This window comes from Poeciliopsis prolifica, unplaced genomic scaffold, assembly GCF_027474105.1.
Source record: "Poeciliopsis prolifica strain line A6 unplaced genomic scaffold, Auburn_PproV2 SCAFFOLD120, whole genome shotgun sequence".
NCBI classification, from domain to species: domain Eukaryota; kingdom Metazoa; phylum Chordata; class Actinopteri; order Cyprinodontiformes; family Poeciliidae; genus Poeciliopsis; species Poeciliopsis prolifica.
Window position 1 is genome coordinate 30403 of NW_026562495.1, and position 27487 is coordinate 57889.

The 27487-nt window shown below is 38.7% G+C and overlaps 3 protein-coding genes and 1 non-coding gene across 7 annotated transcripts in view; 1 reads left to right on the forward strand and 3 right to left on the reverse strand.

Moving 5' to 3' along the window:
- Positions 1–137: 137 nt before the first annotated feature.
- LOC129354913 (N-acyl-aromatic-L-amino acid amidohydrolase (carboxylate-forming) B-like) lies at positions 138–5606 on the reverse strand. Its single transcript, XM_055024464.1, has 7 exons — positions 5442–5606; positions 5026–5267; positions 4050–4245; positions 2749–2842; positions 2555–2662; positions 1420–1532; positions 138–383 (listed from the first exon to the last, which is right to left on the reverse strand). Exons 2-7 carry the CDS (start codon positions 5265–5267, stop codon positions 138–140), a joined length of 999 nt encoding a protein of 332 aa, XP_054880439.1. The 5' UTR covers positions 5442–5606.
- A 1782-nt stretch (positions 5607–7388) lies between these two features.
- LOC129354878 (oxysterol-binding protein 1-like) lies at positions 7389–25696 on the reverse strand. Of its 3 annotated transcripts, XM_055024411.1 has the most exons (17): positions 25366–25695; positions 23496–23671; positions 22534–22742; positions 20921–21086; positions 20649–20760; positions 19505–19688; positions 18774–18891; positions 18095–18152; positions 17808–17972; positions 15324–15569; positions 14766–14886; positions 14400–14503; positions 11095–11190; positions 10808–10995; positions 9278–9513; positions 9119–9157; positions 7389–9016 (listed from the first exon to the last, which is right to left on the reverse strand). In XM_055024411.1, the coding sequence occupies exons 2-17, from the start codon at positions 23630–23632 to the stop codon at positions 8874–8876; spliced, it is 2322 nt and encodes a 773-aa protein (XP_054880386.1). In that variant the 5' UTR covers positions 23633–23671; positions 25366–25695; the 3' UTR covers positions 7389–8873. The 3 variants fall into 3 exon arrangements, with proteins under 3 accessions (XP_054880386.1, XP_054880385.1, XP_054880389.1); XM_055024410.1 differs by having other exon boundaries at positions 7389–9157; positions 25366–25696; XM_055024414.1 differs by lacking the exon at positions 9119–9157.
- A 626-nt stretch (positions 25697–26322) lies between these two features.
- trnar-ucu (transfer RNA arginine (anticodon UCU)) lies at positions 26323–26411 on the reverse strand. Its single transcript is given in 2 exon segments — positions 26323–26358; positions 26375–26411. It is a non-coding gene; the product is annotated as a tRNA-Arg (tRNA).
- Positions 26412–27162: 751 nt separating this feature from the next.
- coro1b (coronin, actin binding protein, 1B) overlaps positions 27163–27487 on the forward strand; it is an 11139-nt gene continuing 10814 nt past the window's right edge. For both annotated transcript variants that reach the window (XM_055024415.1, XM_055024416.1), the window contains exon 1: positions 27163–27349. The gene's annotated coding sequence lies outside the window, so the exon portion shown is untranslated. The remainder of the gene's footprint in view (positions 27350–27487) is intronic.

Below are 27487 nucleotides of genomic sequence, written 5' to 3' on the forward strand. Positions count from 1 at the left end.
GATGTTTGTGAACCTAAAGTGAAACTGTTGCTATTTGTGTAAATACGTGTGCGTATATGCAAGGCTTGTACGTGTTATTTCATTAAAAAAAAGATTGCTAAACATAATTTTACACTAGTCTCATATGAAGAAGGTCTTCACTCCTCTTCCTCTGATGCAAAGCTCTGCTCACTCGCTCGTTCTTCCTCATCCGTTTGCACACGGATAGACGGGACGGTCACACGCTTCTTTCTGGCCAGGGACAGCGCGATGCCTTTCTCGTAGTAAGCGCATTCGTTGATGAAGAAAGCGTAGAGCGGCTCGTTGCCCTTGTATTTTATTGTTTCTCCTGAGAACGCCTGGAAGAGGGGCTCTCCAGGGTGGAGCAGGCAAAAGTCTCGGCTCTGTGAGAGAAAGCACTTTGAGGTTTTAAAACCTAGAGGGACGTCATGTTGTACATGAAACCAAACATGAAAATGGAAATGTTTAAAACGTCAAACTGTTGAAGCTCCAGAGGAAGCTGGAACAAGAGCATGTTGGTGACGTATTAAAATGTCAACCTGTGTCATTCATAAATAAATTAACCTATATTTCCGAAAATGAATTCCTAGTTTTGTTGCAACAGCAAAACTTGACATAAGATAATGTAGAAAAATCCAACTTTTAATTGAGGGGACTTTTAGTCAGCAGTTGGGAAATCAAAACCAAACATTTTTACACATTAACTAGAAATTTCCATTTCTGAAAGTTAAAATTCAGCAGAAACCTTTCATAAATAATCTTTGTACTCCTGGGGTAGGAATATGATGTGTCACAAAAGGAGTAATTTTTTCTCAAAATGGGAAAGAAAAGAGCACATGTCATTAAAGTGAAGCAGCTCTGCTGAGCTTCAAAACTCAACAATTTTCTACAAAAAATACAAATCTTTGCCCTTTTATAGACAAAGTAATATAACTTAATTTACGAAAAGTGAATCCATCAGCATGAGCATTTATTTAGGTTGTTACATTGAGCTAGAGGCCTGAGTTTAGACTAATTTCAAACGAAACATGCTGACAATTTAAAGTAGGATATGTTTTTTGAAAGACAAAAATTTCTCAAACCTGAATTTAATGCCTACATGTTCAAAAATGTTCGAGTTAAATCATGTTTTTATTGAACAGTGTTGTTTTTAATGAGAAATTCTTTCACTCTGTCAGGCAGAGGCTGGACTTTCATTCATAACCGAGCTACCAATTCTGCTTCAACATCAGGCTTCATGACATATAAAAGCAATTTAATGTTGTTACTGTTGATGTTTTTCATCCTCATTGAATTTATACATGAAGCGACCAAGATTTTATTATATTTACAATAGAAGATGCCGTTTCTCAAATTGCAGTTTTGCGAGATATTGCTTGCTTTTCTTTTATTTGTCAAACTACTGAGCGGAGGCCGTACCTGCAGGCGTGGATGGATGGCTGCCGTAATGTTGAAAGTCTCGCTGTCTCTGGGATAATCTACGTTTTTAACCATGGTGAACACGTCGACTGGTCCTCCCTCAAACACACAGCCTGGAGATACAAGCAGCAATGTTTGTGCTAATGTCAATGCACCGCTTAATGATTTTCACTTTTGCAAAAGTGAAAATCAGATGTTTGCTTTGTGGCACTTCGTTACTAAGAAAACATGCTTATCGCCTAGCAACAGATTAACAACAAATATTGTTATTGTTCAAAAAACAAAAGATTTCTTCAGCTCTTTTGAAACACCGCTTATCATTCCACTTGGCGATTTTGGTTGAAAAGTGAACGTGTTTTTTATTTCTTTTTTTGTCATTGATGGTAAATATATAATAAAACAGATACTCAACACAAAAGTAAAAGTATAAATCTGATTTACACTTTGTAGCAGTTACCAGAAAAATCTCTCCTGTCTTGACGCAAAATTACCAAGTAATATTGTTTATAAAACATAAGCTTTTTTGAAACAGTGCTTTGCAGGGCATTTCAATGCAGGCTGCAGGAACTGGGGCCTAACATAACCCCAGTTATGTGGGGTCATGTTAGTAGTATTTTTGTATGTTGTATTTTTCTGTGGTGAAAATACCACAGAAAATTAAAATAAAACTGTAATAACATGATATAGTAATTATCTTTTGCTTTTGCAAAAAATACTCTATGTACTATGACAGTTATAATGGTGTCGATAGAAATATGTTTTCTTTTTAATATTGATATGTGCAAACATTTAAAATAAACATGAACTAAATTTAAATCTGCTCACAGTGGAGAATGTTGCAGCTTATTGCTGTTGTGTTCTTCACAGACTGAAACTATCATCATTAAAGTGATAGTAATGTAGTGTTTCCTTCAGCAAGCTGACTGGCAGTGTGCAGCAACAGGCAAAGGGATAGGAAGTTCCCTTTATGCTCCATGCAGCCTCTGCTCTCTTTGTTACTCTGTATGTCGAGTGAACATTTAGTAATTAGTAATATTTAATTTTTATTTCTAATTCTGCTTAGTTTAGTACAATTTTAAGGTACTCTACCCACCCCTGCATACAGGTAACTGAGCCACGTTCGCATTGGACTCACCTGAGTTAAAGCAGCTGACCCAATCCCGCATGTGCTGCACGCCTTCTTTCATTGCTGTGTAAATGTTTGACTTGACACATCCATGAGGCTGAGGACCAATCTCCATGGCTGCACAAAGCAGGTTTCAGACGAAAATATCCGTTCAGTGGGTTTAGACACATTTATGTTAAAAACAGTAAAAGGTAAAAACTCACCAAAGCCGTGTTTTCCAATGGAATCGAGGGAATATGACTCTTTAGTGGAGACATCAAAATGGATGAATCTCATCGGCGTATCCGGCATCAGCTTCTAAAAGAAAGTACAAGAATAAACCCAAAGTTTTATATATTTTTATATATATATATATATATATATATACACATGGAAATGGTTGGTCAAGTTTTCCTGAGTTTTTTTTCCAAGTTTTAATTTGGACTTTGTTAATCTCATCTTCTGACCATTATGATCATTTTGCAAATCTCACCTAATCCATCTAGGAATCACCCATGTGTAAAAATATTCTAAAATACTTTGAGCGTGAACCAGAGTTGAGTGTACTCCAATCGGATAACTTACCAAAGAACCGGTTTGAAATGTATCTTTCTGCACAATTACCATCAGTTTGTGACAAAGGTACAATTTGTTCTTGGTTCTTCGATTTCAAAGTAACTATGTGCACTGGCTTGCAGAAAGTATTGGTGTCACTTGAACATTCACACACTTGTTAGAGTATAAACAAAGTGACAAGTTAAGCAAGGTGAGGATTATAGAGAAACAGCCAAGAGGTAATCCTCGAGACGCTTCAGAGATCCACAAATATTATTGTCAACTCCAAAAATCTCAAGTGCACATCTCCAGCTCGCTCAGCTGCCTTCCTCTCCAGCAATGGGCCATGCAGCTTCTTGGCTGAAATAAATGCTTTTGTTATCGTTCATACATCACTGTTCTTATCCTCATCTGAAATCAAAAGAATATCTCAGCTTTCAGTCCATGGAGCAAATCCAAGCATACCTTCTCTAGAGCACTTGAGTGCAGCCACTTTTGAAAGTGCGACAGATATTAAATATTATGTTGACATCAGTTAGATAATTTCAAAACAGGCATTCAGTAAAAACGTTCTGAAAATGAAATTGTGTGTTGAGAAAAAAAACAAAGTAAAGTGTCTGAAGGTTTAGGAAGTGCTGCAGAAGATGATTTAACTTTGGGTGATTTATGTCTCAGGTCTACAACAGATTTTATCTAATTTCTTAAAGCCTTTCAGATGCTGTTCATCTGCTGTAGATGGTTTTTACATGATGTGGACTCTTTACATTTCTACTTTGTCCACTGTTATTTTATTTTCAACCAACATTGAAGAGTCCGGTCATGGCCTCTTCAATGTTCAGACAGAAAAATATTGAAACTACTTGAGATTTCTATTAAACATTACAAGACAGTCTGGACGCTTTCTGGCAGATCTCAACTAATATGTCCACTATTTCTACTCAGGTTGAAACTGAGAACTTAAAGTATTTACCTGCAAGTATCTAAATATGTGAAGGCAGATCCAGTCACAGTCAGAATAAGCGATGAAGCACAGGCCCATGTTGGCGGTGGTGTTGTGAAGGTCACAGATGAGATCCACTGCCGCCCGGCTGCCTTTGGGACCCAGCAGGGCATTCAGTTCCCGGGCCCTGAAGATCTCATAGGGGGCCCCCTCTGATATGGGGCCACTAGGACACAAGCACCATAGTTAATGGAGTGCTGTACTAACTTAATGTATGGTTTTATTTATTGAGGTTAAGGTGGAAACCAAGTCAACCTGTTCAGGTAAAATAAATAAATAAAGGAATTCCCCCTGAAATCTAGTAAATAGTTGTTTCAAGTACACAGTTTCTTGTTGAAATAACCCTGAAAAGAGTTAAATTGACACCAATTCTGATAAGGACCAAATAGACTCGGCATAGTGTTGATTTAACTCTGCAGAATTCACTGTCCACAAAGAAAGAAAAAAATTCTCTGCATGATTGTTTTAATTCATCCATGTTGGAGAGTTTTCTAACATACAAGCAAATGGCCTGTTCAAGGTCACATAATCAAAACCAATTCAGAGGTTGGCCTGTTAAGGAGTTTTGAATCGTTCTCCTGCAGCAGGACCAAACTGAGGTTGAGCTGATAGTCTTACACCGACGCCTGGACATTCTGCTTTGGGATTCAATCTTGGCTGAGGCTTGTACCTCTGACACCCAACCAGAGATAAACAAAAAAATAATGGATGGAAGAATAAATCACCTTCGTGAGTCACAATTTAACAAAAGGGTAAATTACTTCTTTTTGCATTGATGCAGACCAGTTTTGAAGAACTTTTTCTTTCAATACAATAAGTAATGATCTAAAAACTCTGTTTTGAACCTACAGAGCTCCTCTGTGTGACATCTGAATTAGTTTGATGACCTAAAGCAATGTCTCCGTGACACAAGTGGATGGTTTTTGCGACAGAAGCGGTGCCTCACTTGAGGGTCGCGTGGGTGAAGCAGCGGTTCAGGTCAGTGTCAACATATCTGCTGCACTGCTGCATGGCCCGAGGGTTGGACAGCACCATCAGCACTGACGCGGGCTCCCCGTCCTCCTTTCTTCTCTCCGCCTTCAGCATCTCTCGCACCAAGTACACTCCTGAGAGCTCGTTGCCATGCGTGCCGCCACAAACTGCGACACGGGACAACCTCGGCAAAAGCACCGGCTCATCTACCTGCATCTGACGGAGACAACCAGAGTTAGAATAAGAGCTCGAAGGGTGGCGCTTATGTTCTCATGTTTTATTCAGTGTGCATCGATGCGAAACAAACAAAAAAAAAAAGCAGCCAATGTGACACTGGGGTTGGACAATCAGTACAAGACAAAACAGAAATATAGATTTGTGAAATCTTACCTTGGTTCTCAGGGCTGATGTTAACTGTAAACGCAAAATGTCGCCTTCAAGCCAAAGTAAACAAAAGTCACCACTTTACTTCAGCTTAAAGTTGCTTTGAAAAACACAGACATGGCCGGAATAGTGGTAAACTCGATAGGTTATTGATGAAATGAGTGAAAAGGAATCATGCAGCTCATTTTTTTTTCCCCACCTCCCCCTCCTGTTACCTTTCTCTCCCTGTCATTTACCCACTCGTTCACCCTCTCCTGGACCTTTTATGTAGTTTCACTGACTCAGCATTCCCATCCCTCCCTCTCTACAAGGCTGCAGCCGCCCGTCATGGTCTCTCTCAGCCTCCCATCACACTGCACCGCTCTAGGGCAGGCAGGGTGTGTCCCCGACGGTGGAAACACAGAGCGTCCCTCTCTTCCTCTGGTCGCAAACAAATGAAGAGTTCAAGCCGAACCCCGAGGCCCCCGACCCCCTCAGCTCACCGTGTTCTCCGCACGCTCCGTGCATGGGATGGTAGGTTCCAGCGGGCTTTTCAGATAAACCTGCCAGCATGACACAGCAAGAGAACAGAGGCGCCTGTGATGTGTGGAGTGGGAGGAACAGCTCTTCTAGCTGAGAGCAAAGCGGGACAGGCCAACCGAGGATTTGCAGCGCCGGTGCACAACTATTGCTACTCCTGGTAAAGACGCAGAAAGTACCTGAAGATAAGTTTGGCTGAAAAACTCCAAAGAAGTTTCAGACAAAGTAAAAGTTGCAACAACTATTAGCACCAGAAGGGATGCAGGTAAATAAAAATCAACACGTTCAAACAGAGTAAAACAAATATAAATAGTTTTTGTTTAAACTTTTTAAAATGAAGGTGTAGGTGTCACGACCACTTTGCTTCAAAATGGGAAAGATGAGAGAACATGCATTTCTAAGGGTAAATGAGTCACTATCTTATAGACGGAGAACGTTTCTGTCTATAGATAGTTAGATAACAAATCTGGTGGAGGATCGGTTTATGTTGCCAGAGAGTAAAACCATATGGGTGGTGAAAACAAATCTCCAAAGCTTAGTGTTCAAGATCCAAAGCATAGAGCATCATCCCTTTTTCTGAAAATTTTCATTTCTTTTTTCCCCTCCTGTTCTTCCAGTGTATTTTAGAATGTATAATTTTTTTTTAAGTCTCCCTGATGTCTTGAAAAGTACCAAAAAATACATTATTACTGCAATTATCATTACTATCCCAGCATAAATCTATGGTAAAGCTACAACCAGCTTGTGTGTGATGTGGCTGAGTACAACTAAAAGGTGTGATATTCTGCTCAATTAGCGCAGATACCTACTTCATTCAACTATAAATATTGCCCATATTTCTTTGTAGCAAATATAAATTAAACATATAACAGTATTAACTGTAAATGCCAGTTAAATAAATTAGCAACAGTAATTGTTGAACCAGAGGTATTTGCACTCAAGGTCATTTTTAAAGGTCACATTTTTACAGGGATGGGAAAAATTGTAAAGATCAAGATGTGAATAAAAGGAAACTGATAACTACAGTAAAACTAAATAGGAACCCAAGATATTTACAGGAGTGTAGTTATATTAATATTCAAATATTTCACATTTAATGTATTCAGTTTATTGCATGTGCAGATGGTTTTCATGTGTTATACTATTTTAAGATAGAATTATTAATTTTATTTAAGACACAAACATGATATTTGTGTATACAAAGATCATGACTGAAATAATCCTATTAAAATTACATTCATTTAAACAAGTCCAAAAGTTCAACTTTTCACAATTATATTTTGTATTATTTTCTGTAATGCATTTCTAGAAATGCAGATGTACAAAAAGGATCATTAGAAATGTTTTTAGACTGCTGTGGAAAAGGTGGCAGGACGGATTAAAGGATTAAAAACTTAATTATTAAAAGAACTGAAATAAACGAGCAGGCAGAGAAAATATTTGACGTTGCAGTATTTATTACAGATTCTTTTTTTGTGTTAATACAAAATACTGAACAATGTCAAGTCTCTACTCAGTCAAGTACAGAATTCCCTTTTTTTCTGAAAAATGAAGACAGTCCTCCCACATTACAAGAACCCAACATTTGGAAAGAAAAAAACTACAATTGTCAATACTATAATGTGAATTTCTATACATTTATAAATTCATTGTTATTTGCCACCTCTTTGTGTCTGAACTCTTAATTTTTAAGTACACTTACAAATTTTGAAATTCACACGCACACACATACGCACACACACACCCACGAGGAAACATTTCAACTCATGTTTTTGGTGTTAAATTATACTTGCATATAAACTAACTCTCCGTCAGACATAAAGCAGGGTTGTGATGTTTACTTTTTCCTCAAATATTTGCTTTATAGTCATCGTTTGAGTCCCATACGTCGTCAACTAATTCTTCTTCTTTATTTCCAATTTATCTGAAAATAAATGTAATTTACTCATGAAAACAAATGTTGACGTGGCATCTTGCGCGAGTGAATGAGACTTATGTCATTTTCCAACATATTTTTACATGAAACACCAAATAAATGCAGGTATTTTTGTTCATTTAACTGCGACGACAAAGCAGATGAGAGCAGGTTGCTCTTTTTTAAGGCGATAAATGTTTAAACCTTGTAGCCGAGTTATTTATTTCTCAGTCATATCTTCCTTTAAATCTTGTTTTTAAAAAAAAATCTATCTATAAAATGTGACAGTGTTGATGGTCGATAAGTGTTCTAGATGATCGAGTCTTTTCTCGGACGCACTGTAATCCAGTCGCCATGTTTTTTTTCTTCATTAATGGAAGAGCAGATAAGCTGTCTTACCCACAAGCACACAAACAAGCAGACTTTCACTTCTTTACATTAAGACACTAAATCAGAGAAACAGAAACATTTTAAAGGCCACCAGTTGACATGTCAATGAAAGTGTAAGCATATTTTAATATAATTGTATATATTAGCCAGGTTTTACCCTCTTTTTTAGCGTTATTATCTGAGTAGATAGTCCTGCGGATCGTTTTATCACACAGCACACTGAAAGAAATCTTCTCTCCACCTGATTTGACTTGGGCACAGACTCGACAAATTTGGAAGCACTGCTTATTTCTTCAGACCGAGCCAACTCAGAAACCCCTCGACAATAATAACAATGAAAAAAAACCCAAACATTTTATCCCAATCCTCCTGGATACGCGACAGCGAGAGGAAAGAAGTAGTTTGATACTTGATTGGACACAGAAGACTAGATCCTTCAGTCTCTCTCGCATCTCTGAATCAGATAGTAGTGACCATCCGGGATGGGGAGGGGGATCTCTTAGAACAGAGAGCCGCTGGAGGGGAGCAGCCGTCCAATCAGGGGACAAACGGGGCTTCGTGAAGCTGTCCGTCCAGCTCTGATGTGTGTCAGTCTCTGCAGAGCGCTTCAGGGGTCAAAATATGTCCGGGCAACCCTCCCAGCTGCCGAGCTCCTTCATTTCCCAGTAGCCTCCCTTATAGATGTGAACTTGCTCACCTGTGATTTGGTCCTCACAGCTCTCGAACCAAAGCGCTTTGTAGGCGTCATGCGGAGCACCTGGAAGAGAGAGAACTCGTGAAAACATGCATGGAAAACTTTGTAGATGGCGATTTAAGAGTAAGGAACTGGGATGTTGGCAGATTAAATAGGGATACTTGCTTTTCATGGAGTGATCAACAAAAGAGTCCTCATCGACAGCTTTTAGAAGAGAAAAGGGCGGGATCACAGAGATTTGTTTTTACCTCATTAACTCCAGGATTTTCCCCAAGCAAGCCAAAGAGGAACACAAAACGAAGCGCGTTCACGGTCTCCTCTTACCTTCTTCCGACGGGCCGGAGGTGCGCTGGCTCGCCGCTTCCCGCTCCCTCTCGCGCCGGGCGCTGCGCTGCTTCTCCTCCAGGCGCTGCTTTTCGCCGTTGGCTTCGTCCCAGCGGCCGTCCTCCATCAGGCGCTGGTCGGGCCTGCGGCGGCTGTCGGTGGGCGCCACCCCGTCTTCGGGCTCATTCAGGGTCAGAGCCAGAGCGGTGAAGTAGTACATGGATTCGGCTCCGTCGCTGGAGAGAGAAGCAAACAGAAGGAGCAAAGTGAGTCGTACGTACATCTGCAAAAACTCACAAGCACAAAGACCTTCAGCTCATCCTGGCAAATTACACAAATGTGGGGATTTTCTAAAGTCCAATTTACTTTAAAGATGTTGTTTTGGAAAACATCTTAAAATTACAAATATTATGATAAAAAGATTTTTTTTAATTCTCAAAGTAAAAAACAAACTTTTACATTGTTTTTTTTAGACCAGTGCTTGAGTCACATCTTCTAAAATAATAAGAAACTTCCATATTTTTTATGCAGGATTATAAAGCAATTCTTCTTGGAGAAATCCTGGATTTCAAGGCAGAGAGAAGAAAACACAACACTGCTTATAATACAGACAATAGTTCAAGAAAAGTAAAAAAAGCCACGTAAGTTTTTAGAAATTTATATTTTCATCTGTTGGATAACCAAATATAAAATTATGTCTGGAAAGCCAAACTTTATCCTGTTCTCTGTCTTGTAGCCAAACTACTGTCATGTGGTTTGACGGGTTCAACGTGACACGTTGTTATGAGATGCTGGAGTTTGTCTCTGACAACATGACAGGTATGTTTTGAGTTTGTATTGCAGCCAAAAAAACCTAAGAACTCTCCTCACCCTTTCAGCAACCATTCTATGTGCAATTTGGGTGTGTGCGTGCTTCTTCACAACTGGAATTCCTGCTCCAGCAGTGGAAACACTGGTGTCAGGCAATTACCTGTGTATTGGGACCGTCCATGGATTGTATTTTACAGCTAAGTTATTACAACGAGTTACTTAAAAATAAGTTGTTACCCAAAGCAACGTCACTCTGTATGACATGATGAGGTTGCACATGAAATATCTCCATGTCTGTGACACCACAAATTTAGAACAAATTTCCAGAAAACTGCCAAAAAGCCAAAACAGAGTTTCTTTAAATCAAGGTTAAAACCCCACCTGTTTAGAGTTGCTTTTGATTAGTATTAACTGGAACATTGTTTAACATGTTTGACGTGTATTTGTTTGATTAGACAAAATGTAATGTCCATTCTTGTTTACTGCATTATGTTGTTATGGTGCAAAAGCCTCGCTGTTGAAATGTGCTGCACAATGAAATTTGTTTTAACTTGAGTGTTGATGAAAACTACTCACGTTTACGGGATGACTGCAGGGTTTGTCATTTGAGGGCTAAAGTGAGTGCTTGAACAGAAGGGTAGGTAAACAACAGCTAAACAAACTGAAATGACCTTAAATAGTTATGCATAGCCTCTGGCCTCTGCAACCAAAACCACTTACGGTAAAGGGTTTCTCTTCCACAACTCTCTGGCTTTCAGGGTTTGATATACGGTCTTCTGTTTGCCCTCGGTGCCATTCTCTCCTCCACGACTGCTCTGCATGACCCTGGAGAACTCCATCTTCTCGTCCCATGTGCCAGACAGCACATAGTGCGCCTTTCCATCCTTGTCCATCACCACTCCTGTCACCTACAAACAACCAGACACAGAAACACAACTCAAAACTGGAAGAACAGGAAAAAAAAAAAAAGAAAGAAATATGTCAAGCCGTTTCCGGTTCTTTCTGACCTTTCTGGCTACGTCTCGTGAGAAGTAGCTGTAAGGAGCAAACTTCAGGTGGCAACGATCCCCTGTGGTGTGGTTTACTATGTCAATTTCTCCAGACTGAGAGGAAACAGGAAGAGTTTGAGGAGTTAAAATCGTCAGCATTAAAAAGATAGCTGTCTGCATCATATCATGAAGAGCTAAAAATCGACTGTTAATATGCATTAACGTAACACTTGTTTAGCTGCAAATGTATAAAAAGTCAGTTAAATGTATTGGCATCCCTAGTAAAGATGAGTGAAAATTTGTAAAATAAATGTATCTTTTAAAGGAGAAGCATAATTGCCCTATCTTAAGGGTACAATTTGTTAAAATAGTGTTTTTATGAATCATTAACTCCAGTTGTAAAAGAAGCCCTTCTGGAAGCACTGAACATAAATGGCGTTGAAACTCGATTGCGAGTTCATCAGGAAATCTACAAAGAAAAACTACATCGCTGTCAATCAACACTTAAAAAATTACAGGGAAAAATTAACAAAAGCATTGACAATGCATGTCGATTGTTGCAGGGCCTGCAATGGATTTGTCAACTTCTTGATAGAGAAAATTGAAAAAATTCAGAGGGTCAGTCTGCATATCAACACCAAATCCAGCACCGATGCGATGCACAAACATAACAAATGTAGAGGAAATGGCTAAATTTCACCAACTCGACCATGAAAACTTAGAAGAAGATAAAAAGCAACGAAGATCCTCCTCTCGCTAGCTTGACATCATACCTGTAACTTTCCTTAAGAAGATTCTGGCTGTGATCGCATCTGATCTGATTCAAATGTGAAACTCATTCCTCTAATGACGTCCTTCCCTGCAGGCTTTATCAACAACAGTTGTCAAACCACTAACAACAAAACAATCTTCAAAAGTCGCTAGTGCAAAAAAGTTTCTTGAAATCCAGGCTGAAACCCCACCTGCTTAGAGCTGCCTTTGATTAATAACTGGAATACTGCTCAATATATTTGATGATTGTGCTTCATAATAGTGTTTATAGTCTTATAAATGGTTACTGTATTGTATTTTTAATGTTTCTATAACTTCTCTGTAGTTGAAAGGTGCTATACAAATAAACCTGGCTTAATCATCCCAGGCTTCCTGTTTCACCTGGGTGTGAATATGACATACCAAATAGATCCAATTCTCTTACTCACTCCGACATGGGAAACAAGTCAGATGCCATTTAAATCAGGGACTCTGTAATGATTATTATTATTATTGGTCATGAAATGGCTTACTTAAGTTATTTACCAACATTTGAGAGCAATTTCTGAAGTGTTAAACTACTGAAAGTGTAATAAGCAAGTCTGGATGAGGACTCCATTTTTCATGCCACCAACTCGATAAGCAAGATAGTCAGGGAATCCAACATTCAAACATGTCATAGGCTTACCATTTGAGAACTACTACAAAGAGCGACATCTAATGGTTAGAAGTCTGAACAGCAGCCATTAGATGCGATCTACTTGTCTAGTTTGAGAGTGATGAAATAAAGATTTCTCAGTAACAACCATGTGGTTTCTTAAACGTTGTATTTTAATCATATGAGACCAACACCTCCATCACACCATCAGGCTTTAGTTTCAATGAAGTAACAAGACATGATGCCAAAAAATAAAGGTTTAAAAGTAATATTATGCTGCAGTGTCTGTAATCTGATCACTGATTTGGCTTTTTGGGCCATGTGAAAAATTTCCACCGCAGCTCAACGTTTCGCTATGTCACTGATTAAGTGGATCTGAATTAAGAGAATTGCTCGTTACCCCAAAACCCTGAGGAGGTAATTCAGCCATTTGCCTCGGGTCTGCTGGAGCTGCAAGGCATCATGGTTTTGTTTATCGTCTGATTAAACAGGCAAATAATTATCACTTGGGAACACTCCAGACAATTCTTGATGTCAAGGTGACCCATTAATATGAAAAAGAAAGACAAAAATTTATGACGCACCAAACCTTGGATACCACATTGATCCTCTCACAATCTAAGCCTCCTGAGAACAATAGCTCATCTGCACATAAATCAAAGCAATGACAGAACTTGATGTTCCAGAAATTTCTTTTCATCGACTCAGGTTCAGTAACACGTTTTAGTTTTGTTTTTGAAATTTCCCATGGCAATAATAGAAACAGTGAGCGAGCAGTTTGGAGAAAAGAAAAGAAGAGCACTTCACAATGAGTTTGGCGTTAAAGGATGAATACAGAAAAGCACCTCATGGCCACTGCTAAGTGGAGTGAAATATCTGTCATGCTGTGGGCCTGTTTGTCTGCTAAAGGCCTTGGGAACCTTGTGAAACAGCACCGCATGTTAAAATCCCCGAAATACCAAAATGATAAAAGTCACGAGATGTGAAGAGTAATGATCACAATGAGGGACAATTCTCTCTTAAACAAATACAGATTTTACGGACTACAAGTTTCACCGGACTATCGATCAAAATATGCACCAAGAAGAGTAGAAAAACACATACGAGTTGCACTGGAGTACAAGTCGCATTTACTTAGAAATTGTCAAATGTTAGGCGGATCTTTTTTACATTAATGATTTGATCTGATGGCATGCTGTGATCATTTACCTACTTTTTAACAAACTCACAGAAAAGGTCGACTCACTAAAGCTAGATAGTCAGAAACGGCTGTTTTGCTGGTGAAGAGCACAGTGAAGAGGAGACGCAAGTCAAGGGATGACAGCTGGGCAGTTGCGTGGCATGAAGCGACAAACACCAAGAAGATCCGCCAGCAAATGTCATTTATATTAATTTCCCTGGCAACCACCTGGGACAATGCTCCAGGTCCCATAAGTAGACTCATTCAGCCCACAATTAACTTTCCTTGCAATTGCAGATATAATCTTTCATTCTTGGCACATGTCTGTCAGTATGAATTCAAATTTAACCCTACAGACAATAAATGTGTAATGAAAAGAAAAAAAAAACATATGAGTCACACCTGATTAAAAGTCACAGGACGAGCCAAATAAAAAAAATTAAAGTATGATTTATATTGCAAAAAATAACACAACTTTCCATACTTTTCTTCTTTTGAAAGAAAAATGGACAGTAATAAGATATAATGTTCGGTAAAGGTTCTTCAGCCCCATCTTGATCAACTTCATACTAGAAATGTTTCCTGATGACTAATCAAAAACTGGTCCTGCAATAATGTGGCAATGATTCAACTTATCAGGTCAATGGGTACAAGTTGGACTAATAAGATATTCAATATCTTATTTAATATCCAGGTTTTCTTTGTTTTATTTGCACTGGCACCAATCACTCTCACCTGATCAATCCACAGCTTTCCAACAATGATGTTGTGCACTGTGGTGGTAACCTTCTTCCATGTGTAGTGGTTGTTGCTCTTCTCAAAGATGGCATGTATAGTGCCTGTGAGATAAAACAAAACAAAAAACTGAGTGTGCTAAAAGATAAGATAGATAGATAGATACCTTGAAAATAAAAAAAAACAAAAAACAGGCGTGTCAGAAACATTTTTCTATCTATTATAAGCCTGCATAAAAAACAACTTGTACATTTGTTTGTATAAGCCGCTTTATTAATGCTGCAAAAATGCAGTAGCTGAAACACACCCTGTACTCTACGCCACAAAAACTTCAGACACGTGTTTGACTCACATATTGTCTCTCACCTAAAGGCATGATTGACAAGTATTTCCCTCTGAACTTGCTTGCAACAGTGATCTCCTGCCTCAGAGTCCAGCCTCGATCAGAGATTGCATGGTGTGCCGCTGCAGGAGGGTGGTGACTCACCTGTGAAAAGAAAAAAAAAAATGAATAAATAAATTCAACAAAAGAAATTGGCTGTGGGGAAACTGGCAGTGTCTCTTGCCTGGCCCTGCTGGGCTAAATGTACATCCAGTTCTTAGAAGAAATTCCTTTCAGGAAGATAATCACAACCACACAACTGCGGTGCGCTAAAGAAACTCCCATGTGTACAAGTAAATATAAATTACATTCATCTTCAATAAGATTAAAGAATTTGAACCTCCACTATTCTATTGCCTAAATGCAGATACACAAGCTTTAACCCTTGATTCTGTCCTAATCTAAAGAACATTTATTTACCATTCACGATGTAAAGTTTCAGTTACTGGACTATTTCATCTCCTCTCTCTTCCTTCTGTTATTATTTTCCTATTACTTTTTGAATCAAATCCCTCATTTCCTTTTGTGTTGTTCTTAAGTACCTGCTCACAGAGGGAACGGTAGCCGCTCTCTCTCCGGCGGTCCAGCTCGTACGTTTCCCCCAGTAGCGGGTTGAAGGGCTTCCCCGTGCGGTACACCGTCGTGGAGTAGGCGGATACGCAGAAGGCCGCAACGTAGCACATCTGCTCCAGGGAGCTGTGGCACTTTGCTGCCTTGTCCAGCAGCTCGTGGTACTCGAGGTCCTCCGACAGCCGCTGCAGCATGGAGATCGGCTCGTTGAAGTTCACCTAGAAAGGAGGAATTATTGCGTTATTTTGGGTGAAAAAACAGAAAATTTGATGCAATTAAAATGTTTGTTCCTTTAATTAATTCAATTTTCAAAAAATTAAACCTCCGACTTTATCTAGATGTGATGAACAGAATGACATACTTCAAGTACAATAATGTCTATGACACAAAAAAAAAATACATAAAAAAGAATTTTAAATCGAGAAACGTTACATGATGAGCTACAAAATTAAGGGGTAGAGTGCTGATTTTAAAGTACTCCAAGAGATAAGGACGTCAAACCACAAATAATCATCACAAAAGAGTCTCTCCTATATTAGTTAAAGTTTAGTGGATGAAAAAAGTGTGGTGGACAAAAAAGCAGTAGCAACAGGGAGGATTGTAAAGCTAAGCTGATTTGACAAACTGAGGAAGATTCTTGACGCTAAATCAAAGAGTTTCACATTTTGAACTGAATCACTGGTTGAAATTGATCATTTTCTTATGTGTAGTTTAGACACATTATGAACATCGATCTCAATTCAGTGACGAGGCTCCAGTTGTACAAACTGTATTTAATGCTCCTCAGTACAACTGCTGCAACTTCAAACCTTTAACCTCTTTTTAAGAATATTAAAGTCCAGACTTGTGTTTAATCCATTTCATGTTGTGTCTTTTCACTGATTCACCACAAAAGGGTGAATCAGTGAAAATAAAGTTATATGTCACACCGTCACATGTAAATGTTGTTACTCATTGTGGAGTCAACAGGAAATAAAGAGACATGTCACCTGTATAAACCCAGAACAATATAGCGTAAACATGTCCGGCGTTTCGGCCATGTTTAAGCAGTGACTGGGAAAAAGCTTTGCGTGCGAGTCGGGCCTAGCACAGACGCAGTGGGCAGGTTGACTTCCTCTGAATAAACGTAGCTTAATAACCTATTCTGCAACAGATCAGTCAGCGGAACGTTGCTGCACCAGTTTGGCAGAAATAGGGAGGATCTGTAGACGAAGATCAACTGGAATTTGATAAGTCAGTCGTTGACAAGACATGCAAGAGGCGGTGGCGACTTTTGATCTGATTGGTTGAAATGTATTATTATGTTAATTATACAAGAGAAAGAACTAAAAGGTCACATTGCTGATGGAATAATGCTTCAAGGTATTCTGTTTATGCCGACAGAAAACTTTTTTATAACTCTAGTTTGCGCTCATGTATTAAATGATTAAATGAATATATATTAGGTGCATTCAATTGGTGTTTAGTCTTTTTTAAACTGTTGATCATTTCTTTCTCCTAAGAACAAAAACAACTTAACATTCAAGAAATTACAAAATTTAAGTAAACAAAGTTTAAGTATAAAAAACAAAATTATAGATTTTTGTGACAGCTTAGTTGTTTAAAAAATAACTGCTGAAAATAACAGCAATTTAGATTATTACACTCCAAAATAGGTACTTCCACACAGTGCATATTAAAAGTATAAATTATAACAGCCTTTGCTCTTCTTCTTAATGTCCTACACCTATTCTATCCCTTCAGGTCTGGTCATGGCGATTGATTAATTTTATCAAATTTCATTAACTACCCTCCTTATAGAAACAATACTTCAGTATGATGTTAACCCGCTCAAGAACCGCCGTCTTATTTGACATGCATGTTTTAAAGCTCCTATTTATTTCAACTTTGAATTTACGTAAACTCACAGAAGGACAAACTGAAACATAAGCTAGTTTAAGATATTTTCTGTCGCTTGTTCCCCCCAAGGAAAAACATGAGGTAAAAATACATGTTTAAAATTGGAAATTAAATCTGTTATAAAACAATTGGAGATTTTATTTTGAGGACATTTTTCCCAGCTCAACTTTAGGTTAATACTCAATAGCTAGGTTATACTTCTTCACTTTTTTATTTTTGTTAAATGAGGCTTAATGATTTCAGAAAGTCAGATTTAAATGATAAAGTGCAGATTTTGCAAAATATATGAACATCTTTTGAAAGCAGTGGCTCCAAATGCTTGATGTGGGTATTAATTTATGATGGCAACAATGAAACAAAACCAACTTCCTCCTCTCTATTTATACAACAACCAACAGCACTACCATGTGGTTTCCCTCTCTGCATTTCACAAGAAAAATGTTGCAACTGAGTGTCACCTTTGTGGTTTTTCCTTTTAACTCTTGACAGCTCATTCACCCGGTTCAAGCGGTGCCAGAAGAAGAAGTTCAGCTCTGACAGTTGCCGTTGTTACTCACAGGCATGGGGATCTTGGACAGATCTTTGCCGATGCAGTTCTTCATGATGCTCCAGAGGTTCAGAGAGTAGTTGGGCTTGTCGGGGATGCGCGTTCGCCTCTTTTTCAGCGGCACCAGCTCCTGAGAGGGCGAGTCCTGGTACATTGTGAGAGGCTCCTCGTTGAGCTGAAATATATCAAATTAAAAAGTTACGAATATCTGTGTTGATGTCTCTGATGCATTTGGATCTTACATGGTGGTACAACAATACTAATCCAGGTGCATCAAGGAGCTGAAGAAGGACCTACCGACTGATCGTCTGCACACATATCGGTGTTCAACCCGCTCGCGTTACTGCTCGAACGTCTGAAATGAAAGCGATACTCTGTCAGCACAGTTTCTGACTACTTTACCACATTAAGCTGTAAGGAAGACCACAATTAGTTGAATAGATTCTAAACATAAACATTTTTCCTTTAATGCCAAATTTTAAATCCACAACACCTTTCCTTGAGGTTTAACATTATTTTAATTGATGTCAGAAAAAACGTTTTTCCAGATTTTATGCAAAATAAAATCTGGAAAATCTTTCGCTTTTTACTGGAGACAGAGGTGAAACACTAATGCTCCATCCCAACATGTTGCTAAGTGAAAGAAGGCTTGTGAACTTTTTTTCTACGAATAAGATAAACACAGTCACTAAGTTTTTTATCATCAGTTTACAATTGTTAATGTGCCCTTATATTTTAGCCAAAGAAAGAAACTTTTGCTTTTCTCATTTAAATACTGTCAGCCATTTTTTCATAAACATTTGTACAAATGCAGCATTGCTGTATTTTTTGCGTAAAGTCTGTCATAGTTTGAAATGTCATTTTCCCTGTCGTACAAGTTACAATAACAAGCAGGAGAAACACAAAGAAACCATTTTGCAAATGAGTAAATATGTTAAATGAATATGTAAGCTCTTAAAGAGACAGTGATACTGACTTGTGAAACTGTGGGTCTGCAGGTACAGTTATAAACTCGGGGGCGTCTTCCATGGCATCAAAAAACTCGTTATCATCATCCTCGTCGCTCGCTTCACCTTTTCCAGACCCGACAGCACCTAGAAAGCAAAAACAGATTCATTTCTGCTTTCGCTTTTCACTGGAGACAGAGGTGAATCTTGAAACTTTGAATGAACGACGTGCCAACATCTGTTATTAAGAGAACTTTACACATCAATCAGATTATTGTGGCTTTAAATTCTTGGAGCGTAGTTTTGAATTCACACCGAGGTGAATTTAAAAAGCTGATGTCAAATCTGATAGGCGTTAATAGCAGTGACTTTTTAAAGTAGTAAAAAGCTTAACTATCATGAAATCTCTGCAGGGTTTCCCCCAGAAAACTTGCTAAGCCCGGTGCGCTCGGGCAGTTATCCAGCCGGCCGCCATGTTTTTGAGTTAAAAAATGTTTAAAGTTGACAGGAAATTTTTAAATATCACCTAATAGTTATGCATTATTGGAAGACTGGAAGATCAATACCTAAATACTACCCATAGCTATAAAAAAGGCAATAATTTAAAAAAAGAATAAAATAAATAAACAATTCTAAGCCTGGTGGGGACACAAGTAAAGCCTGGTGGCCCGCCAGGCTTATAATACACTGAGGTTTAAAAAAAAAAAGTTAAAGAAGCTACGAGATGATTAGCAAGTTAGAGAAAGAGCATCAGCTTTACCTTTATTGTCCACGATAGCGTGAGCCTGCGCGGCCCCTCTGAACGCTCGCTCCAGGTGGTTGTGCTGTTTGGCCAGTTGCTCTAAGGCCTCCTCCAGCCGCACTCGCTGCTCTCGCTCAACTTGCAAGGCTTTCTGCCACCGCTTGCTGTGACTCTGCGCCAGGGCCAGGAAGTCCCTGCAGGCCTGCAGCCGCCAAGAACATGGACACACCAGGAGGATTTTAATGTATAAAAAAAAAAAAGCAGAGATGAGAAGTTCTGCCATAAGTAGCATCACTTTTCATCAAAACTAGGGCTGCAACTAACAACAATTCTATTGATTATTCTGATGATTAATCAGAGAAAACTGTGCATATGGTTCAATAAACTACTTCAGCCTTTTTAATACAATATTGGAAATGCATTAAAAGAAGCAAATAAAAAATAATTTCTTTTTAAAGAGAAAAATAAAAAATGTACTGCAACAACATAGCATGCCTTTGGTACGTGTGGTTATTTGTAGCAAAGGATGCATCTGCAGCTAGAACAACTTCTAACAACATGTGAAGAGCTCAGTCCTTTCTGGCTGACTTAACAACGCAGTTAAGTCAGTTTCTAATCTGTTGACTATTTTTTAATTAACTGATTAATAATTGGATAGCAAAGCATTCTTTGTTTTCTTACGTAATTTGAAAAAAGTGAAAATGAAACTGTCACTTGAGGACTTCGGAATAGAACACATTTAAACGACAAAGTTCTATTTCTTTAATCTTAAATGCAAAATGTATATGTTTTTGAACAGTTTTGGTTTTATTACTTCTCTTATTATGATGTTCTTTCATCAAATATTGTTATTTCTAAGTCTGTATACCCCAGGTAACGATTTAATGTTTGCTAAATTAGTTGACGATTATTACAAAAATCAATTCATCCCAATTAATTGGATTGAACATTTCAGTCTTTGTGAAACCCAAAGCAATTGTAAGAAAAAACAGAATTGTACATTAAATGCAGTTAGAATGTTTGTTGTGCAACTCAAAGATGGACACCGTCATTCATGCTAGGCTATAAAACTCTGCTGTCAGGTATTTGTTATTACAATGACTCACTTTCACTGCCAGTTTCTATTTACGGAAGATACAAAGGCAGAGGAGGTGACGCTTACATTAATCATAGCATTAGAGGTTATCCGGAACAGTGTGGCTCTTTCCGTCACCTGACGAATCTTATCCCCGGCCTCTCCGGTCAGCCGTAAACTGTCCAGCTCAGATAAAGACCTGAAATATGATGACGTCAAGAAAGATTTACAAAATCCTGTTTTTTATTTGACATTTAAGGCGGTGGAATGCTGCTCAGTTAGAGGTAGAACTGGACAAACAAGCCAGACAGTCTGTGAGAGAGAGTTTCCTTCAATGCGATGAGCTGTGTTAGACTGACCTCTGCAGGGCAGAGCCGTGCTTGGAGATCAGATCGTTGCAGGTGCTGAGATCCTCCACCTTGCTGCCCAGCGTTCTGAGAGTAGACTGGACCTCCGAGTTTTGAGAGCCCCCACCCTGACCTCCGCCCACTGGCAGGGACGATGAGAAGTCGTCACCGGAGTCATCTGTTCACAATTAGAGCAAGAAGAACAAATACAAGATGAAAATGTGTTCAGACTTATAAGAATGTAGATATATAGGGATAGCTTTAAAGGGAAAGAAACTGCATATTTATACTTGAGTGAAGTTCAATGGTTGTACAATGATTGTTATAAAGAAAAAGTTTGAGAATTTAAAAGAAAAAGGTTTTTGTTTGTAACCACCAGGGGGAGCTGTAACCCCTGAAAGATATTTATTAAAGGGTAAAGTCTGTCTCAGATCACAGCCCCAGCAGTTTTAAAGTTATTTTAATAACTAGCACAAACAAACACACTTTTTGTTTGATTTGGAGGGACCTGGTCGATCTTTTGTGACCTACTCTTAAACTGATATTTATATCTTTAAAGTGATGAGGTACAGATTTTCGGTTTGACATTATTTCTAGAATGTAAAGGGGGAATCTTTACTACAGTTATTATTGTTATCATATGTCTTTTTAGCAATAAAAGCATTAATAACACTTTGATATTTTTCTCATGTTAAGCCACAAACATCAAAATATTTTACAGTAATTTTACATGAAAGCCACATATAGTAGTGGATAATTGTAAACTGCAGGGAAATTGATTCTTTAACATTTATCACATTAAAAAATCTAATATGTTGTGTATTCAGTCCACTTTGCTGATGCTCCTAAACAGTAAAATGAAAACCGAAGTAATTTATCATTTCTTTACAAGTGTTTTTTTTTCTGTCAAAGAGCTGAACTCTCTGACATAGAAACAAAAATTGACAAGATGTACGCATGAAGTTAACTATGTGCACTTAAAAAAGGGCAGCTATGTGTGTAAATGCAGCATCTGATGCACATAAAGTTCGATTTGTCTTTAATTGTGCAGTTATTTGTTTTAATGTTGCCATTAAAGCCAACGTAGGACCACGTTTTGAAACGTGGTCCTACGTTGGCTTTAATGGCAAAAGTTTGGATCAAAATATACATTTGGCCCAAACGTTCAAATTCATCAGACCATCCCATATTCTCTCACCAGGCCAGGATGCTTCGTTTTCTGTCTCACAACACAAGACGTTGAGAAGTGCTGATGTGAGCCTCAGTTAAACGCTGCAGGACCTGTATCACTTCAAAGATTAATTGAAAGACTGAAATAGTTTGTTGTGTCGAATGCGTTTGCTGTTGAGAGCCACTATTAACATGGTAAGATTAGGAGGATTCACCAGATTAAGAGTTTAAAATCGGCTGGATTTCCAAAGCCGTCTATCCCTCGCACTACATACACATGATCTAATCTGGAAACACAGAGAGGGGCCGATGTAAACTGTTAAACTAACAGTTTACCATATTTACGAGGTAAAAGTCGCCCTCATATCATGAGGCAAACTGATGAGGGCCTGATATGATTTTCACCACATAAAATATTTTTTTCTGGCCTCAGTAAAAATGCATTTTTAATGTACCTGACTCAGCTTGCAAGCGGGCTGCCTTGGCTTTGGCCAGCTCCAGCGCAGTGATCCACCGCTGACGTTCCACCTCAGAGCTGGCCTTCAGGTGATACGTCTGAGCCCCGCCGTTAGAGATGACAAAGTTACAGGCGTCATCTACAGAGATGACTGCTGTGGCTAGGTTGATTGTTCCCCGACACGTGTGACCCATCTCAGCCTGGGTCCTAAAGATAAACAAAAAACAAAAAAACATACATCATAATTTGGCTTTTTGACAAAAATACAACTATCACTTCAAAATCCAAGTCTGATATGATCAGACCTCAATTCAGATGAGACGTTAAATCAAAACCGTAAATATGACCGTGAAGATGAATGGATGTAATAAATAAAAAATTAGGCTATGTTGACACAGCAGGTCTTGATGTTCAACTCCGATTTTTGCTGAAATCTGATTTTCTTTTTCTATGCGGATGTTCTGAATGATTTAACCGCAATCAGACTTGTGTTAACAAACAAACCACACAGCGCATGCACAGAAGAACATAGATATTACTCAGCGGTGCCGTTTGCAGAAAACATAAAGGATGTTGCCATCTATGGATTGATTAAGGTTATGCAGCAACCGACAGTATTGTCACAAGATCATAAATCATGAAGGAAGCTCTAAAACAGGAAGCACAACTAATAACAACGACCTTTTGAAGAGTATTCACTGCAACTGTTTGAATGCATAGCTGGGCCAAAAGTGGTGGGATTGTTAAGTGAGGACTTCTTTCACAATTTCATCATTTTGATTTTCAGCTTTACCGCATCTGGCTTCTTCTGCTGCAGAATTATGACCGCATACCACATATGGACGTGGCCCACATTGAACTCTTTGGAAGATGAAAAAGTCAGATACAGGTTTCATTTGCCTGCTGTGTGAACACTGGTGTTTTCCTGACACCGCCATGCTTTCTGCAAGGAAGCCTTACCTGTAGTACGATAGCAGGCCATTGCTCAGAACAAACCACCTTCGCTGATAACCCTTGATGTAGTTTGTCCACTTGAAGACCCATCCTTTGTACGTGTCGCCGGCCGGGGTGGGAGTAGGGCTCTTCGGTTCTGACATCACACACCCCCGAAATCAGGTTTCAGATTTAAAATAAACCTTGAAAAGAGAGATGTCCAAAAAGTAAAAAAATAAAATAAAATTACCATCCTAAGATTCAAAATTTTCAACAGCAGTAACAGCAGGTAAGAAGAGCGATTTGCCCTTAAAGAACATTTTCTTTCTCTGGAAGATTAACATGGTTTAACAGCCATATTTGTTTCTAAGGGAGAAAGTTATGTGCTGACAGGGACTTTTTTTTTTTCTTCTTAGTAGTAGTCACATTTTTGTCATCAATATAAATGGGATTAGTGCGGATGTGTGCATGTTTCACTTCTCTGTTTTTGGGATCATGACAGACAGGTCAACAACCTCCCCATCCGAGCAAAATGAAAGTAACATTTTTGAAATCTACTTTTCAAAACGTTGGTACAGCTCAATTCATCTCCAAGCCATTGTGCTTGTGTCACACCTCCGTATAGACGTTTCTGATCAGATATGTACCTTCTTTGACAGGTGATGATTTAAAGGACATAAAAATATCTATGTACATGATGTCTCTCAACAGTCGATCAAATGTCATAACTTCTCATATTTCATAGGGGTTGGCTGGTCTAAACAACTACTAGGGCCAAAATAAATGTAAAAATATGTTACCATAAACACAAATATGTGAAGCACATTACATTATCCAATTGCCAAAAAAGACAATTTGTCTTGTACAGGGAGCATGCTGAAATTGTTTTTAGGTGGGTTTCATTCTCAACACACTGCAACAGTAAATATTTGAAAGCGGTTAGTGATTGAAATGAAAAAAAGCTTTAATTCACTAGAAATATTTTGTAGTTTATTCAGACAGCAGAAAAGACTTATTTTGCCATCAAAGAAAATGACTGTTGTAAATTGGCCACAAAATATCTTATCCGTGCATTTCTGAATATGCTCCTCAATAATAAATTAAACACGAGAAAACAGCATTTAATTATCATTTAAATGCATAAATAACAAAAACACTTAACCAGAACAAGAAACGTGCATGCAAAATTGAAGTGCTTGAGTATAGTCAGTTTGTTTAAGAGTGACAAACTGAAACACGGTTTTGTTTTATGGTAATAAATAATTTTAGCTTATATTCCAGTCTTGTTTACAAACTAAAATATCTTAAAAGTTATTTTTATTTTCAGTTCCTGGTTGCTTTGGTTGATCTTTGAATGTAGTATCACAGGTCAAAGGTTAACTAATCAATCAATACACGTTCACATTTGACAGTTCTTGCTGAAAAAATGTAAAACTGAATTCAAGAGCACTTACTAATTAGCAAAAGAATCTAGCTTATAAATTCAATTAAGCCTGCCATTGACTTGTTTTAAATTATATAAATGATCTACGGCTCATTGTGCGATTTTAAAACTGAATATTGCTAATTCATAAGTCAAAATATGACAAATGCTAAGCTGGTGAATGTCCACTGCCAACAAAAAGAAGTGAATCAACAGTGACACCACACTTTCGATGAAGTTGTTCAAGCAGAAACGAGCCTGACCAGCAGGAGCTAGCCTGTCCTGACAGCAGATAAAAACTTTAAAATCTGCGCCGATATACATCCGCTCACAGCTAACAAGGAGCTAAAGTCGGGAAACAACCTGACATCTTTGATCATGGTTCACCTGCTGACACTGAAACAACGCAGGCGAAACACAACGCTGACTATTAATTTGCTCAAATGTAGCTAGCTCTGAAATTCGCTTGTTTACCTTGACGTGTCCAAAATGCCAGATGAGGAAACCAGACAGGCAGTGAAGTCACTGCTAGCTCTGACGCCCCATAGGCTGCCAGGCTAGTCGAGCTAACTCAGGCTAATGCGACTCGGCTAAAGCTGGAAATAATTCAGAGGACGTTGACGACAACGGTGTCACGTTCAGTAAATGGGGCTACGAAATGCTATCGCTGTCCTTCAGCAGTAATGTTTGTAATGTTCACCGTACTGCTGCGTACGATGATAATTATCTAAAGCTAGCTGGCTACATCTAACTAGCCTAACATTAGCTTGTAGCAGACATGCGGTGCAACTTTATTGAAGCCCGTGTGGAAACGCTGCTACTTTCCCTCAATTATCTCAATTGAACAAGTTAATTTATGTACCTAACTGATGTTTTTATGATGCATTATGATAATACATGTTACATTAAGCCACATATATGCGGCCCCGTTAAAGTTTGAGTTTCTTTTCGGATTCTGTCGCGATTACAATTTCATCTTATTTCAAATTTTATTTCACATAATTCTCCAGCTGCTGAGACGCAGCACTGATTCAATCATTTCTCACGCAGTGCCAAACAAAGTAACTCTAGTGACAAAAACATTGGTCATCACGAATAGTCCTGGCGCAAACGACGTTTTCGTAAATTAGGAAGAAAATATTAATTAATATCAATATTCATTAATATTCACCTGTAAGACGAGTTTTTATTTGTGAACAACTTGTATAACACTTATTTTATATACATTTTGCATATAAATCCTAATTTGAGTGATAAAACCATATTACTTTGTGACAGATCAACCGCAGTGGCAACAAGAACAGCAAAGGAACGAACAGACGCATAATCGGTACGACCATTTAATTTCGTACTCGTAGATCTCTTATCAAAGTAAAGAACATGTGTTTAAACAACTTTAAAAGTAGTTGATGCTGTTGTCTCGCCAAAAAGCGACTCCGGTGGGACTCGAACCCACAACCTTTGAATCACTTCGCTTTTTGCCTAGAAGTCCAATGCGCTATCCATTGCGCCACGGAGCCACCTGTTGATACAGGCGAGCACTGCTGAATTTGAACAAAGTACAATAATTTCTCAGAAATAGTGTGTAGTTTTACAGAAAGAGAAGCTCCTGTTGTGTGTCGCCTCAAAAAGGATGTCCGTGAGGACATCGCCTTCTGAATTATAGCTCAACATGGTGGTAAAGCAATCCCACTTGTATTGCCAAAATAATACACTGGGTGGCGCTAAAGACACAAGTCATCATGATCCACTGTGGTAAAATAAGGTGTCACTTTACAGTTCTTTTTTTCTAATTGACAACTGTCTTTTTGCTTTCATTCACACGTGTGACAGCAAAGCCTTTTCGATTTTCATCAATATTTCTTTCAACATTTGTGCGTCTAATGAGCGTTTACGGCCGCGTTTTACCTCCGTGATGCATTCAAGTAACTGTCTATCAAAATTGACGGAAGAAAGTAATAAAGTGTCATCAACATTTATATTTCAGCCCTCCTTTATATATATATATATAGAGAGAGAGAGAGAGAGAGAGAGAGAGAGAGAGAGAGAGAGAGAGAGAGAGAGAGAGAGAGAGAGAGAGAGAGAGAGAGAGAGAGAGAGAGAGAGAGAGAGAGAGAGAGAGAGAGTTAACAAGCTAACTCGACTTCATTGTGAAGTCACAGCGCGGCCGTATTTCCCAGTGTAGACGCGCGGCCTGGGGGGGGAAGGGGTGCGGGTACACATCCCAGCACACAGGAAAGCCAATGGGAGATGACTATCTTGTCCTCCCACCGTATCTTTGCTGTGTCCTCCCAGGAGCGGAAGTGTCTGGGATTCCGCTCAATCCATCGCTCCAAAGCCAGGCGTCTGCACAGGGAGGACGGATCGTTTGCATCTCTTCCCAACAGAGGAGGGAGGTCTTTCGCCGTCGCTGTGCACTATATATTAGACTTTACCAGCGCGGGACATGGTCTTTGAGGTTAGAATGTTTTCTTTCCTGCTGCAGACTTTCAATAAAACCAAGCGGAGTGGCTCGGAATGCTTGAAATTGACCAAAGAGGCATGTCCGCTCTTCTTCTTCTTCTTCTTCTTCTTCTTCTTCTTCTTCTTCTTCTTC

Excerpts from the sequence above, each read along its gene's own strand:
- LOC129354913 (XM_055024464.1), bottom strand. The coding sequence starts at position 5,267 with ATGCAGGTAGATGAGCCGGTGCTTTTGCCGAGGTTGTCCCGTGTCGCA. Across the intron at positions 4,246-5,025 it reads TTCACCCACGCGACCCTCAA|TGGCCCCATATCAGAGGGGG; the intron begins GTGAGGCACCGC and ends CTTGTGTCCTAG. Across the intron at positions 384-1,419 it reads CCATCCATCCACGCCTGCAG|AGCCGAGACTTTTGCCTGCT; the intron begins GTACGGCCTCCG and ends TTTCTCTCACAG.
- LOC129354878 (XM_055024410.1), bottom strand. The coding sequence starts at position 23,632 with ATGTCAGAACCGAAGAGCCCTACTCCCACCCCGGCCGGCGACACGTAC. Across the intron at positions 15,570-17,807 it reads TGTCCAAGATCCCCATGCCT|GTGAACTTCAACGAGCCGAT; the intron begins GTGAGTAACAAC and ends CCTCCTTTCTAG. Across the intron at positions 10,996-11,094 it reads CACGAGACGTAGCCAGAAAG|GTGACAGGAGTGGTGATGGA; the intron begins GTCAGAAAGAAC and ends GGTTGTTTGTAG.